At 40.8% G+C, this 13,747-nt stretch overlaps 1 protein-coding gene across 1 annotated transcript in view; it reads left to right on the top strand.

The window, feature by feature from the left end:
- nfatc1 (nuclear factor of activated T cells 1) overlaps positions 1-13,231 on the top strand; it is a 44,742-nt gene extending 31,511 nt beyond the window's left edge. The window contains exons 9-10 of the mRNA XM_083768274.1: positions 1,623-2,186; positions 11,034-13,231. Coding sequence (XP_083624400.1) covers positions 1,623-2,186; positions 11,034-11,089 — 620 coding nt within the window. The 3' untranslated portion in view covers positions 11,090-13,231. The remainder of the gene's footprint in view (positions 1-1,622; positions 2,187-11,033) is intronic.
- Positions 13,232-13,747: the final 516 nt, after the last annotated feature.

Below are 13,747 nucleotides of genomic sequence, written 5' to 3'. Positions count from 1 at the left end.
CCCAAAAAAAAATCACAACCCTTGAACCTCACATTGCCTATTTCACATTGCCGTGCGTTGCGAGATATAACTATTTCTTCCTTTTTTAATTTATGGAAACTCTTTTGAAATTGTTTAGCTTTTTCTGTTCTTTTTGTTTTTGTTTGGGGAGGGGGTAAATAATAATTGAAAGAAATAGTAAGAAACACAAACAAAAAGGGATATTTACTCATGATCCCCCCCCCCAAAATATATATTTATGGGTTAGGGTGTCCAGGAATCCGTCGCACTACGTGTAGTCTCACAGATTTTAGTATTCATACTGTCTGCGACTCACCGTCGCCAGAAAATGGAAGTGAAGTGATTGCAGTGTCGCACATCTCGTCTTCCCAACCAACCCGCAACACATTTTACGTCGTGCAACGTGTTGTCCCAAACTTCAATGAAGTATAGGGTTTTAATGGTTCAAGTGGTTACCCAGCCAGTCGCGCTGCGATAGAAAATAAAGACTCTCAAAAGACCTGGCTAAGAAGACAAGCATCCTGGCAAAACACAGATTGCACAAACCTCCGCAAGTACAGACAAAATAAAAATCGAATAAAAACGTTTGACTGTAGGTAGCCAAAACAAACTGAGAACGTCCAATAAGACACGCTGTAAAAAGAATAAAGCAAGAGTTATTTACTGCTTTAACCCTGAACCCAAGCACACGCTTCTCTTCGTAATGTGAAACAGCTTCTCAATCCCCACATCCATGAAAAGAAGTGATAGACCCCCTTTTACTGTGATTAAAGAAAGCTGATGCGGTGATGAAACTGGGGTTGAGAACATTGCACTCGTTTCCCTATAGATGGACAGCGCTGCGTCGCTTGTTATATAAGATTGATGCTGTATCATAAACGGGAGCAGATTGAGGGCCCTCATTTCAAAACTTTATGTTCAACATGAGCTATGCTGGAATCTGGCCGGGTGGCCAAGTCCTGGGGACTAAGAACAAGGCTGCGGAGAAAGACCCGGCTTGTCTGAGCTCCAGCCATGGTCCCCACTTGTAAAATCACCACAGTCCGCAAAGCCTCGAGCGCACCACTCCACCATTTTGTTTCACTTAGCCATGCCTTGAACTAAGGGGTTATGTTAAAATGCATGCACGCACACACACACACACACACACACACAACTTTTACATTGAGTTGAAACCTCTCCTGCATCTCTCTTAGAATGCAGTATGCGATAATTTGTTTGAAATTGCAGAACGCCATTGAGTATGAAGCTTCTACGGCAGCTGCATATTTCATAATATTACACATTTAGAGGATATTAGCGCCAGGGAAGGATCCAAAGAAAATAGGCCCTTTTATTATAGAACCAGCTGGATGTCTCTTGTGGTGATGATTCATCCCTTTTTTTCCCCCTGTTTTGTGAATATTTTCAGCCCGGGTGGGAGAGCTCAGGGCCTAGACACAGAGTCTCATTGATGCGACTGTTTGTTTGGCACTGGGTATCCTAGCCACAAACCCACTCACTCACACACTTACTCTCCCGATCACACTCGCAAAGGGGGCCGAGATGTATGTTTACTAATGATTCTTTCTTCTTATTCATTCTTTTCTTCTTTTTCTCTCTCTGTGTGCCTCTATTATCAGTCCCGACAATAAAAACAGAGCCACACGACGACTACGATGCTGCTCTGGTCTGTACTCAGCGCAGCACTGGCCTGGCGTTGCACCCCAAACCATACTTCACCCCGCAAGTCATGACTCCCATGATGCCCTCTGACCTCCGATACCCCGTGGCCCAGCAGAGACTGGCAGCCAAGCCTTCCTCGATATCCTCCTCATCCTCCCCCAGCACCAGCCCTAAACTACACGATCTCTCGCCCACTCACTTCTCCAAGAATCCACATTCTCCGGTGCCACACGTGTCCATCATCCAGGAGACCCCCGGACGCTACCACCAGCCGTCAGACCTTTACTCAGCCAGCAGTGCCTCCTCCTCCCCGACCTCCCAGTCGTCTACCCCTGGCACAGGCCCTGAGACCCCCTTCTCCCTGATGCCTGCCAGTGGCAGCACTAGCCCAGTGGCACAGCCGCTCCCCAAGGTGTCGGAGAGAGGCCGCTCCTCCCTGCAGGAAGGGGCCAGCCCCCCCACACTGGCCATTAACATCAAACAGGAGCCACAGGAGCTAGACCAGATGTACCTTGATGATGGTGAGTACGAAATGATGGCAATGACATAAAACTAGGTGCAGACGTCAACAAGGCCTCCCCAAGCAGTTGACATTTTTCATATTGTTATAATGATGTGCTTTTGTTAAGGAATGATATAGCGTGTCTTTAACACCAATTTATAGTTTATCTTTCCCCCGATTGCTGTCAGCCTGTCATGTGTGGTAACTTATATGGTAACTAGATCAAAGGAACCTGATAGGCCTGATTAATATATCATGCCTTAAATCCTGTACGAGGCAGCCAGGTTCAAGACCTCACTGATAAAATAAGTGCAGCTTTTTGCAACTCTATTATTTATCTTAGGTCGGCTAGAAGAGAGACTTTATGATCTAATTCGTTTGGGGCCTCTGCATTCACGACTGAAGTTCTGAGGGCTGTAACGTACGTACTGCACTGCAGTGATTCGAAATAAATGAGATAAATGAGCTTCCCTGGGGCAGGACAACAGTGCCTGGGCCCCATATACAGTAAATCACATGGAGGAAACCTGCTCTGTCAGTGCAAGTCGATGAAGGAGCACTAACCAGCAGCTATGGGTTCAACAGAGAGAGAGAGAGTAGTGTCAGGTCTTTGATGTGTTACCAGAGCCCCAGCTGAACAGACTGACTTCCTGATGATGGTGCCAGGACTACAGATGTATGGTTCCCCTCGCTCTCATGCCACTTCCTGATAACCGTCTGGATAAATAATATAAAACTAAAACCCAATTATTGGGGGAAGGGGGGCACACGACACTGTCAATAGTACGGTTTTATTTATAATTTCCCTCAAACTGTTGTATCAATGCTGCTCACATATCCTGGGGGTTGTCGAGTTCAAACTGGAAGTAGGTATAGTGAAGTGAAGTATTAAATAGTACAGTAATTTAGAACAATTGTATATATTTCTTAGGATTTCCCCCCCTCCACTTATGCTGTTTTCATTGGCAAATTGAAGGAAATGTCTATACGCGTTCCAAACTTAATGTGGCTTCACACTCTGTTAATAGGTTTGGCAAAGATTGCTATTGGTTTTGGTTTCACAGGCTCACTCAGGTATGGTGTTACTGTAATTCCTTGTCAGCCATGCTCGTGAAAGCTAACACAAGAAAATATGAGATTTTTAGGGAGCTTAGGGATTTTAAAGGTGCTGTAATTGTAAGTAATATATCTTTATTTTCTTTTTTATAAAAAAATATATTTTGAAAGCGCTGTAGAGATGGGGAAACACATGTTAACTAACTATAAACTATAGCAATGATTACTATCAGAATATGCAGTATTTAACATGAGGAATTATTTCAGCATTGTTATGTGCTTCAGCATTATTAGTAGGGTTTTATTGAGGTGAAGCACTTACTACGAATAATTTGACACTGATTCCATTTAATTTGACACTATATTTTGATACAATATATTGACCCAACTGGTAGTGAGTCACTTTTCCCCCAGACTGGCTGGGAGCCTGGTCTATAGGCAGCAGGGTCTACTGGTCTAGCCTTGTGCTCCTGTGACTAAGGGAGATGGAATAGGGCCATGCTGCAATAAAACTTGCTGTGTAGTACTAGTAAGGTTTGGAGTTTGTCTTTTGGGCTCGAGAGAAAAGCTGGAAGAATTTGGACTGAGATGTAAATCATGACAGTAACTTCCGATGATTGCTCCTAATAGTTAGAATAGTTAGAAATGCAGAGGAGTCATCAAAGTAAAATTGATTCATTTAACTTCTACTGCACAAGTTGTGTGTTGAGAGGTGAGGTAAACACAAGTGAGAATGTGTTTGCAGTAGGGTAATATACTGTATTGTGGTAATACAACAATCGCTGACTATTTAGTATAGTTTTGTGTGATTGGCAGCGTATGTAAACATATGAATTGTCTTGAATCAGTGAATCCATCATTCTGAAACCTTAAAGGAGCAGTAAGTAATGATTTTAGTTGTTGTTAAAATAAGTGTTGATGTAAATTATATTCCCATTTTAACCATTGCTTTCTCATTTTCAGGTCAGGATACCAATTTAATCAAACCAGGATATCATACAGCTTACAGAATTAACAAGTGAAATTGGAAGGTTACAAAGAAGTGAGCAGACATTTGGAACTAGAACACTATTAAAATTAAGCTGATAAAGGTTAATAAAGGCTCTCTCCCAATTGGCTGAATTTGGCAACACACCTGGAAATTTAACAAACGCTCTAAACCAATGATTGCAGAAGAGAGCTTTAACAAAAAAACGAACAAATAAATGATTACATACACTACCTTTAATAATTGTGGGGTCGCTGCAATAGCAGTGGCACCAGTGTAATGTCGTCAAGAGAAAACTTTGGCACCTAACTAGTGCCAGCATCAGAGTTTTGTACTCAATGGAGGGAGCATTGGAGGGAGCCATCAGTGGTTGTGAGGTGTCTGCTTGGGTCGGTCACTCGATTGAAATGTTGAATCGTGGTTTTGTGATGCATGGCAAGTTTGGCAACCCTTTTTCTTTCAAGCAAGTAGCCTACTTCAGCCTTACTCGAATACAAATTTGACAGATAAACTTGCTTTTGAAGTTGATTGATATTTGACCAGGAGTATTTATGCTTTGACTTACTAAGTACTGTGATTGAGTACTTTGTCGAATGTAAAATTGTATTGTTGCTTATTGTCGTTCTTTTGTTTTTAGCTTTTTATTGATAGTTATTAGTGAAGACACAGGAAAGTAGGAAGGAGAGAGACATGCAGCAAAGGTCGTCAAGACTCGTCATGAACGGGACTCGAACACGCGATGCACTGTCAGGCCAGAGCCTATATGTGGCATTCGCCTGGACCACTTGGCCAGCGGGTGCCCCCTTATTGTCGTTCTTAATGTCTGTGGCATATTGCATACAAACTTGACTATTAAAATTATACATTTCATGATGATATAACTTGGAGCAGGAAACATCCCCATACTTTAAGTAGCCTATTGACAGTCTCATCACTGCTGGGGGACGACATGTGTGCTGGCTGTGTCATGCACTGAAAATGGCAGATCTGCAAGCTCACAACATGTCACGGTGTAACGTGTTGTGTAGACCTGCTATTTGCAGTGTGCAACACTGGCGCTTAACAGAGTATAGCTGGGCTTTTTACTGTAAACCAGCAGGAACCTTAGTACAGGCCAAGAACATCTTGTGGCCTCGGACCTGCCATTGCAGTAAACCCGAGGGGATTTGTGGTTCTTCTCCTATATCCCCCATCCTTTATTCTGTCATTGTTCCGGTAGCATCGGTGTCAGAATAATGTATCTGGATTTGATCATTGGGTTTGATTACCTTCCAGTTTTATACACCCCTTGTATATGTATTTATATATTTTACTATGCATGCAGCAACTTTTAACTTCATGTGTAGTGAACCATGCTGTCATGGAGGTAACATTAGGTCAAGACTAAGAGGTAGAACAATAACATCATTTATATAAAGTGTTGGGGTAGTTACTTACTATTGTGGTTCTTCTCCTATCCCCCATCGTTTGGTTAGCTTATTTATAGAGTTGGAAGATGGCTGGTAGCTTGACAGTGTAGCGGTTCTCCCGGTGTTATTGTGTTAAAAGAGGCTGTCAATGCGAGACCGGATTCTGTTGACGCGTTTGAACCCCTTTAATGAGTCAACCAGAGTTGTCCTGCTAATTGTTTGGGAGTTCCTCGTTTGTCCTGGGCCTTCCTGCTAGAAAAGGCAATCTATATCAGTCAGCCCCAGCTGCCATGGAACTCGATGTGACAGGAAACAGGTTCCTCAATTGCTTCATATCCATCGCTACCCTTCCTGCATGCCGGAGTGCCGTGTTAGACACGTACAATAACTAATAACTCTCCCTAATAAGGTAATCCCTTGTAGCAGCGGTGTCACATTAATAATGTGTGTCTGGATTTGAGCGTTGGGTTTGATTACCTTCCAGTTTTATACACCCCTTGTATATGTATTTATTTACTATGCATACAGCAACTTAACTTCATGTGAAGTGAACCATGCTGTCAAGGAGGTAACATTAGGTCAAGAGGTAGAGCAATAACATTATTTATATACAGTGTTGGGGTAGTTACTGTTTATTATATTAGATTTTGTTAGAGTTGTGAAGAGTCCTGTCTCTTTAAGCCATATATATATATATATATATATATATATATATATATATATATATATATATATATATATATATATATGGCTTAAAAATACAGGACTCATATATATATATATATATATATGAGTCCTGTATTGAGACATGCAGCAAAGGTCTTCATGAACGGGACTCTAACACTCTAACGCGCTGTCAGGCCAGAGCCTATGTGGCCTGGACAACTTGGCCAGCCAGCGCCCCAATCCATATTTATATTTAGCCATACAGTGGTGTTCTGCACCAATGTGACTTGTGAGCTTGTAGATCGGCTATTATCAGCACAACAGTAGCATATTACAAAGTATAAATCAGGCAATAGCATGATTTATATCCTGATGCAAAAGGTATCTATGACTGTCTTGTGACCAGAGCTACTTTACACCCATGTTATGTTGGTGTCGACCCTATTTTCTGTTGTGGCCATAGTCCAGATTGTCTGTAAATAAATATACATAGATATCAATGACTTAATTGAATTATTCTTTTTTTCAATTAGACCCTTCACTTAAAATGTGGCAGCACAATGAAATGTAGTCCTTGACAACGGGCATGCAAACAATCATTGTTGTGACATCAGTGGAAGTAAAGGATGGCAATTTATTATGTCATGATGTCCATTTGTTTTATCTATATCATCGCATTGTGGTGTTCATGGCAAACTTGGGTTTCCTTACATATATATATATATCAAGTAAAGAAAAGTATATGAGCCCCATGTTCTATTCATTGTCCTGGTGTCATCATTAACAAACAGGTGTAAACATAATTCATGGTGTGAATATTTCTGACCTGGATGTTTTGATGACATACGGTACTGACTAGATGTATGCAGTGAGATATGGGCATATTAACGTCCCCTTTTATAGTATAATCGTCAACCTCCAGGTTTAATAAAGTTTTCAGACGGATTAAATATAAATATGGTGTTCAGATTCTGCTCAATATAAATATGTGCATTAGGCTACTTATTTTTCTTTCCTTGGAGGTTTTCTCTCAGCGCACATACAGTAAAGTTTTCTTTTTAACAATGCTCTGTTTCACACTCATACATTATAAAGATAATAATTATGCTACAGTACATACACAATGAAAAAAGATGGAGTTATGGTAATATAGTGCTAAATACTCAACACATGGATAGAGTTAGCATAGAGCTGTAGTAGACTATACACAATGAATACAGAGAGAGTTAGCAAATAATTGTATACACAATGAATGGAGACAAAGAGGGTTGGCATAGAGCTCAAAGTTAGTTGATCAGACATTAATTACTCATTCACTTTCATCATTTCCCAAGCCTTGCATGTCAACTTTACAAAAAACGCCACTCTAACCTTTAGCCTACATCTTACAATGAGTAAGATTCTGTTATTTCTTAAGGTTGTAATTTGGTCATTTTCTCACATTCGCCTAGCTGCTAAGAGACCAACTGTGTGATTTTCGGATAAAGTACTTGACAGAGTATCTTTTACCGTATTCACACAGGAACATTTAGACTTTTCTAATCTTACTGTTATCATAACTAAGTTGTTACCGATCAGGGTGAAATTGAAGCTGAAGTCTGGTGAAGTCAACTCTCCCGGCAGAGATTTATTCCTCTAAGCCTCGTTCAGGAGGGAGAGATTTCAAGGTCTCCGTTAGCAGATAGTCTGCATGTCCTATATGCCTTTCCTCCTACAGCGTGCTAATATCTAAAAGATGGGTTTGGACCGCCTCTGTTTCGTGATGTATTGCACAGATAAAACTAAAGTGCTTTAGGTGTGCCTTTGGAAAGGTAAAGCAATTTTTTTCTCCCTGGCCTTCTGTTAAGCCACATCAAGAAAGGAAGAGTGAACGAGTGCACCTGAATATAAATGTCATTACTCCCCTGACAAGTATCTTCTACCCCCTGTGCCAAGTTCTGCATGAAGACATATTGTTGTGAGATACACCCTGTGCTCGTGGTCCGTCACACAGCAGGTTCACTGCGTCCATGTATTTCTATGACACATTCATGTGAGATCTCTGCACCATAAGTTATCCAACACTCGGTTCTTCCTGTTTCCTTATTAATAGGAGTCAATCAGAGAGCCAAACGCATCAACTATATGTCTAGACAGTCTGACGGGTCCCAGGGCCAGTGAAGTATTGTGCTGAACATAATAAACGGCTACGATCAGAACTGGCAAGTCTTGGCATCCATTTTCTGGGTAGCTTACCTGATTTAATTGTTAATACCGATTCTCTTGGTTGATGTACCATTCTGTTAGCTATTATTGTTGCATGCCCAACCTATTTGCCAATCTAATGTGTCCCTTTTATGCCCATATATGGAGTTCTTTGTCAGGCATGGCAAAATATGGAGTCTATGCAGATGTCAGAACAGGCCAGCTCAATATATGGAGATATAGGGGTGATCAGGTCCAGAGCCCGGGCCGAGGCTTTTGTACTGGTTCTGGACAACCGGCTATCCAACAGACTCAACACCGGGTACTGCACTCCCTGTGGGGGTGTGGAACGCGTGTGTCTAATTTGAAGTTGGTAGGGCAAACGGTGCTCGAGTTACGTGGATTACAGACGTACGTACAGAGACTGCATTTATAGTTAGATGGGCTCAGGCTACTGTAGGTCCTTTCTCACTTAGTTTCCTCATACATGTGGTGATATCTTGATATGCCTTGTCATACGCTGGTAAACAACTTGAAGGTTCTCCTTCAGGACAGGCTGAAAGGTTGTGTGGCACGCCCTATCACCCTTTGGTGCGAGAGGACGTGAGCGGGATTTCTGCAAGGAAGTGCCTGTGTGATTGCAGGGTCAAAGAGGGAAAGGCCTGAGCTGAAGTAAAAAAAAAAACACCATTCCATTGTGTGAAGGGGAATCTCAGATTTCCAGGATGCTTTTCCAGGCCCAGTTTGTTCTCTTGGCTGCAGCGGTGCCGCAGGGCCACTGTCCAGTCAGAGGGAATTCCTCTGAAGGTCTGCTGGCTCGGCTTCCACACAGGGGTGTTCCCTTCCCCTCTCGCATTTCCTATGATCGTTCCCTATGAGAGTGATGAAAGGTTGCCTGAACCTGAGCGTTGGAGCATGACTTCTTAACCTTGATGAAATAGGCAGGGACTCTGATACAATTATTTTGTACTGTGAATTCACTGGTGTTTAATCGTTATTATTCTGTAGGGTTTATATGTCATGCAAATTGCAATCTCTACTAAACAAAGGCAGAATAATGATATCAAATAATGATGTTAAATTGCTGAAATGGCGATGGGTTAACCAGAGTGTAGTGTGTTAAAATCTGTATGTAAATCAATTAATTGTTGATAATACTATACTATGCTAGGCAAATTCACATATTACCCCCTTAGCCCCTTCAGTCAGGTATTCCACAACCACAATGCTTTTGTTAGAATGGCTCCTTTCCCTTCCATCTGCCAAAGAACACAGCTGATAAAAAGAGATATAGTCCGGCAGCCGAAAGTCTTCTTTTGTTTAAAGCGGGAAATTTGGTATATAGTCTTTTTTATTGGCCTAGAATATTGTCTATAACTCTATATACTGTACATACATTCATGAATCCACATGCTGACCGGCTGTTAGTATTGGGCAATCGTTTTTATAGGGGTTTCTTGTGACCCTACCATTAACATCCTATGGCTGGCAAAAATGTCAAATTTTCCTTTTGCTTTTAAGTAGCATGTGACATGTCAAACTAGGGGGTTTTCATGATTCTGAATCCATTCAAAATACACTCCTTGGGCTAAAAGCAGCCATAGCCACTTGCCCAAATGTGCCCAAAATGTGCTGACCTCATCACCAGACAGTGGCCTTGTGGTTAGAGTGTCCACCCTGAAACTGGGAGGTCGTGGTTCGATCCCCGGCCGGGTCATACCAAAGACTGTAAAAATGGGACCCAATGCCTCCCTGCTTGGCACTCAGCATCAAAGGGTTGGATTGAGGGGTAAAATCTACTAATCAAATGATTCCCGAGCTTGGCATGGCTGCAGCCCACCGCTCCTTGGCTGCGACTCACTGCTCCAAGAGATGGGTCAACTGCGGAGAACAAATTTCACTGCGGTAACGTGTGTGACAAATCGTATGACTTTTGACTTTGACATTTGTCATGATGTCTATGGCCGTTTTTAGCCCAAGGAGTGTATTTTGTGCAAAGCTAATGCTTGGAATGGATTCAGAATCATGAAACCCCCCTAGTTTGACATGCTACTTAAAGCAAAAGGAAAGTTTGACATTTTTGACAATTTTGCTTGCCATAGGATGTTAATGGTAGGGTCACAAGAAACACCTAGAAAAATTTTTGCCCAATACTTTCAGCCGGTCAGCAAGTGGATTCATGAATGTATGTATATAGACAATATTTTAGGCCAATAAAAAAGACCATATACCAAATTTCCCACCTGTCCACCTCGGCTGCCGGACTAATAGATCAATGCACCTTGATCCTTTAGGAGTGGGCAGGAGGTCGCATTCTGTTGGTGAATCAAAAGAAATGTCTGGCATCTCTGACATAAACACCTACACTACATGGCTCTAACACTTTCAGGGTTAAGCTAACACTTTCAGGGTTAAGGATGCCATTCTAATCAGGAGCACTCATGCTAAGAAATTTACCTGCTCTTTACCTAAAAGTGTCTATAAATGGTATGTTGTTTTACTGTTTACTCACACTCTGTGTAACTGAGATACTGACCAACCCTTTCTCCCCTTTCCTTTTCAGTCAATGAGATAATCAGGAATGACCTGTCGAGCATCTCCGTCCACAGTCAAGCGTAGCTTTTCCACGGTCACCCCGAAAGCAAGACCTAAAACAGAAAAAGGGAAATACCAGACAAAGACACTAGTACGTTCTGTGTGCTTGGACTACAGTATGCAGGAAGTTGCAAAAAGGAAATCCATGGCGAGCAAAGAGATTTATCATGGACCAGAGACCAGAGTGTGCCTTGTCATATTTCGTATATGCCTTTCCTGTATAGAGATATCAATCACGATATTGACTCTTGTAAGTAGACATGTAAATCAGGTATGTAGCACTCCAACTTGCCATCCCCAGCCCCACCCAAAGTATACTTTTAGAGGACCAAGCTGTGTGTGTGTGTGTGTGTGTGTGTGTGTGTGTGTGTGTGTGTGTGTGTGTGTGTGTGTGTGTGTTGTTTTTCTGTCGTTTGTAAATGATACAGTGCCTGTGTGTCATGTAAATATCAGTAGTGCCTTTGACTAGAAGTTCAGTTCTTTAATTTTAAAGGTATAATGAGTGGGATTTTTCGGATGCAATTTGTAAGCACAACAACATTCAAATGTAGGGAATTTATAAAGGGAAAGGTCGCTGCAGATACAGACACTGCCCCACACTTTTAGGTAAGGGTAAATGAACAGTGAGCTGTCATTATTGAGAAATAAAGTCCAGGGTGATGCATGATGCTAATACGAAGGAGGGTTCTTGAATCTTATTTCTCAATAATGACCCCCTCACTGTTCATTATACTGCTTATTACATGGACACTTCAATCATTTGACACACCTTATAACAACCAACATTATTTTATTGATTTAAAATGATTGCTCTGCTTCCACTAAAGAAAATAGTCCATTAGATTCTACAGATGCTAATGAGCTGTTTATTAAAGCTAAACATGTCCTGGACTTTTATCTGCGCCTTGAAATGATCCAGCTAATCAGTCTATTAATATAACATCCATACTCCATACTAACAGTGTTATTTATAGCAGCCAAATGCCATGATTGACCAATCATGAGCATTCAACCAAGCTGTAATAATTGGTCATCATAAGTGATGACTGAGAGCAATTGTCTTTGTATTGCATTGTTTTTGTTTCTTTGTTTTTCTGAAAACCCTACTCATTATACCTTTAACCTTTTGAACAAAGACAAAAACTAAACTTGTACCTTGTATGTGAACAGGAGAGATCCAAGTTTTAATGTAATCAAATGGGACGCCTTGTTGGCAAACAGCATTAAGCACCCAACAGAACTGTATCTGAATTTACAGCTATACCATGGGGGACAACAAGCTAGTGCCTTCTGAGGAGTGAACTAATATCACACACTGAGCTCTGAGGGATATGCTCATATGAAATGTGATGGTTTTCAGTTTATACATACAGTAGCTCAGATGCTCACAGCCCACGCCTTTACAAACTGTTCACATACACAAAGACGATGTAGTTGCAGGATATTGCAAACAAACTCCTTTATTTTGTTCGTAATGGCGTCTTAGAATAGCAAATACCATATCCATGGTATGACATAGTGAACATTGTAGTTTCTTATTAAGCTTGTAAGTAAACATGAGTTCTGGAGTCAGCTGTTCACCACAGCAATAATGGCTTGATCAATGTCTGAAAATGAAATCATCTCAAGTTTGTATATTATAGATACCTGGAAGCTATGCAATATTAGGCAGGTATAGATTAGTCTCTCAAAGAATGTATGCATTCAAGATTGTAACGAAGAATCCAAAGAAGTTAACGATGGTGAAAAGCAATATGTATGAATTCATGTTCTTTTTGTATTAATATATTTATTCTTTTAGCATGTGCTTTGTTTATTGTTATTCATGTTTAGCATATAGCTTCTTTTAAATGATTATTCTATATACTGTACTGTGGTTTACCTACTAATTAATGTAGGGTGCTCTGCATACAGGCTGAATAGGCCTACATGAGAAACATTTGTTACCTGCCTTTGTAGTTTTGTGACTACCAGCAATTATTTCCAGGTTCTTTCATTAGCATTGCATATTTATATGTATTTATAAGTCTTAATCCATATAATGAGAGGGCATGAACAAAGCCATAGTAAAATGTTTACTGAAAGGATTATTGTCGGTGGACAACTCCATAATTCTTTTTTGTGAACTATGTTATGTATTGTCAATAAATAGTCATCATCTCTTTAGGTTGTCTGTGAGTTACTGCTTTATAAGATACTAAATGAACCACGGGAAGGAGGAGGCTATTAACTGCTTGTATAGAGGTTATGCGCATGCATAAAGTGAATGGGAAATCGAGTGGCAAAGTGAGTTTAATGTTGTTTAATGCAATCAGATAGGACTTTTCTGTTTGGATGTATGGGCTATCAAGGCCAGAAAAGTAGTTTTTCTCCACTCAGTAGGAGTTCCCGCATAACTTCCGGATATGATGATGATGTCACACGCATACCCTCTATTAGTAAAAGTACAATATTTGTCTCTGAGATGGAGTAGAAGTATTAAGTATCAAAAATGGATTTTACTCATGTACAGTACTTAGTAAATGTACATAGTTATTTCCCACCACTAGTTAATATTATAAATTCCATTTTGTTATTGGGTAATTTTGAATATAATTGTGAAGAGGAATATTTTCAGCTGAAGCGACCGAAACGACAGTAGTCGTAGCTCTGATCTGTGATGTGTGAATGCTGACAGCTTCC

Source organism: Protomyctophum parallelum (genome assembly GCF_964188405.1).
Source record: "Protomyctophum parallelum genome assembly, chromosome: 1".
In the NCBI taxonomy this organism is placed as follows: Eukaryota; Metazoa; Chordata; class Actinopteri; order Myctophiformes; family Myctophidae; genus Protomyctophum; species Protomyctophum parallelum.
Note: the sequence above shows the minus strand (reverse complement) of the source record. Positions and strands in the feature narration are given on the sequence as shown.